Source organism: Alosa sapidissima, chromosome 1 (assembly GCF_018492685.1).
Source record: "Alosa sapidissima isolate fAloSap1 chromosome 1, fAloSap1.pri, whole genome shotgun sequence".
In the NCBI taxonomy this organism is placed as follows: Eukaryota; Metazoa; Chordata; class Actinopteri; order Clupeiformes; family Clupeidae; genus Alosa; species Alosa sapidissima.
Genome location: NC_055957.1, coordinates 37,205,308 through 37,207,807, shown reverse-complemented (window position 1 = coordinate 37,207,807; position 2,500 = coordinate 37,205,308). Strand labels below are relative to the sequence as shown.

The following is a 2,500-nucleotide window of genomic DNA, read 5'->3' as shown; positions in this document are numbered from 1 at the left end:
TACTATATTGTGGGGTTTTTTTCTCAGCGTAGCATATGGCAGTAGTTTATCTGGGGCTGACAGGTGGACGTCACACTGGAGTTTATTGATTATTTAGACAATCTCGTTAAGATTAGAGCGGTGGATAGTGGCTGCTTTGAGGCTTACAGCAAAGCAGAGGAGCAGTTTGAGGTATCTCTCTGTGCTGTCAGACTGCAGACAGCAACAGGTAGGAACAAGGGGGACACAGAGAGAAAGAGAGAGAGAGATAGAAAGAGAGAGCGAGAGAACGAAAGAGAAAAGGAGAGCCTGATCGGAACTCGTGTAGCACTGCGGTACCATGGCTCCTCTGTGGAAGTCCATGTTGTCCAAGAGCAGCCCTCTGTACCGTGACTCGTTGTTCTCCAACACGCTGTGGGGGGGTCGTGTGCGGGAGCGGGAGCTGGCCCTGCTCAGGAGGCAGCTGGAGGTGGAGAGGAGCGTGCACCACAGGCAGCTGCAACAGTAAGGAGCCTCCGGAGCGCAGGCACACCACACCAGCACACAGACCAGACACGGAGAATCCCACCACACCGGCGCACAGACTAGACACGGAGAATCCCACCACACCAGGGCCTATGCTTTGAAATGGTCATTCCTCGTTGCTTAGATATTCCTGTGTATCGTATTCATGCTTTTGGTCAGGCTTTATCATTTCTTTATAGTTTTCATCGGTACAATGTGTAGACGGACACTAAAGCAAAATATACATCAAGAATCTAGGGTCAAAGTGAAAGCCTTGAATTCAGGGTGTTTGTGATAGTGTGGTAAGCTTGTACTCAACTTCACTGATTGATGCTCAACTGTCATACAGAGGACTACTAATGTGGGGAGATGTAGGATTTGGTGTAAAACTGTATTATGAACTAACCTACCCTTTCCCTGAGCTACCCAGATTTCTGATGGTCTGTTTCTGCTAATACAGGTTGAGTAAGGAGCTTCAGCAGAAGGATAAAATCATTGAGTCTCTTCACACCAAGCTGCAACAACGCCCAGATACGCCTTCGAGCTGCCATGCCATGTCAGAGACCACTGACCAGTCGGACAGGACCTCCTTTGTGTCTGACGAGCGTGGCTCGACTAATGAGGAGCTGGAGCTGGCCTCAGATATGGAGGGAGGAAGCGAGTACGCCCTGGAGAGACAGGGGGACAGGATGTGCCCTCTGAAGAATGCCACAGGTAACCAAAATATCCCTCAGGAAAACTGTAGTCTGTATATGGTCTGATAATAGTCAATGATATGCGCACATGTACATAGTTAGTATTCAGTAATGGTAGTATAGCTACATGAGTCAGACTATAGCAATAATGCATTGCCTGTTACCATTAGAATTCCACCTATACAACTCATTAGACCGTGTCATCTTTCTTGGACTCCAAGAGAATCACCCCTCCTCTCTATTCCTGTACCCCCCCACCCCCCCATGTCTCCCTCCACCCCTGTCTTCCAGAGCGCCCCACCTCCCTGCCCCTGCATAAGAGCCCCAGCACCCCTGTCATGCCTGTGGACAGGCAGGCTCAGACAGGTACGCAGGGCGCTGCTGCTTACTCTTCACTGCCATGCTACACTGTTGCTCTGCACACCCTCTTGTGTATGGCTAAGGTTTCTCTTTTGCTACATCAGGCTCCTTAGTATGTGAGCCATGGTATCAAAACCCTTTTCTCTTTTGCAACATCAGGCTCCTTAGTATGTGAGCCATGGTATCAAAACCCTTTTCCGTCCTCGTGTGCTGCTGTGTCCTGCTCCTGCTGTCTGTTTCCGTAGTGATGGGTTCTTTCTCCGTCCTGTCCCCAGATTTCTACCCCAATCCCCAGTACAGTTCTGCCCCGCCGCCCCAGGGCTACTTCATGCCCAGACCCTCTGCTCCACAGGGCGTGACTTTTGCCCCCATGCACAGAGCACACTCTGCTGTTGAGCTGCACCAGTACCCACATGGGCTGTGGACAGGAAGTAAGCCAGATGTGCACAGGAAGTTAGGTTGCAGTGGTGTGCGCTCGTGCTCTGCCTGTGTGCTCATGTGCATTATAATGAAGCAGGTTTTACTTGATGCAGCATGACCTAATGATAACTATCGAGCCGCAGAAAACTAACAAGCTGAAGGTTTCTGTCAGAATAACGTTGGTTCTAGTGTTTGTATGGGTTTTCTCAGCTCTCATGTCTGTTTTCTAACAGCTGATTAACTCCAGATACGTTTACAGTTTTAGCCATGATTGAACTACTAAATTAATCCAGGATTAACATCATTTAATCTGTAATTGAATTGACATCATCACAGCACGTCTGCATGAAACTCACAATTCCATTACCATTGTCCAAAAACATTACTATGTTTGAAAGACCACGCTTCGCCTACCATAACCGTCAAGTGGCATCTGCTTTGTTTGTCTCTGAATTTGCATTCCCATATTACAATCATTTAAACAATGTGCCCAGTGGAAGATGTAAATCTGGTAACAACTGCACTGAGGGCTTAAGGTTTGC

The 2,500-nt window shown here is 48.4% G+C and overlaps 1 protein-coding gene across 6 annotated transcripts in view; it reads left to right on the top strand.

Moving 5' to 3' along the window:
- The window catches only part of LOC121711254 (myomegalin-like), a 54,903-nt gene that overhangs the window by 42,380 nt on the left and 10,023 nt on the right, over positions 1-2,500 (top strand). For 5 of the 6 annotated variants that reach the window (XM_042095115.1, XM_042094962.1, XM_042094796.1 and 2 more), the window contains 3 exons: positions 944-1,197; positions 1,470-1,544; positions 1,814-1,969. In XM_042095115.1, coding sequence (XP_041951049.1) covers positions 944-1,197; positions 1,470-1,544; positions 1,814-1,969 — 485 coding nt within the window. The remainder of the gene's footprint in view (positions 1-943; positions 1,198-1,469; positions 1,545-1,813; positions 1,970-2,500) is intronic. The other variant, XM_042095038.1, reaches the window with a different exon arrangement.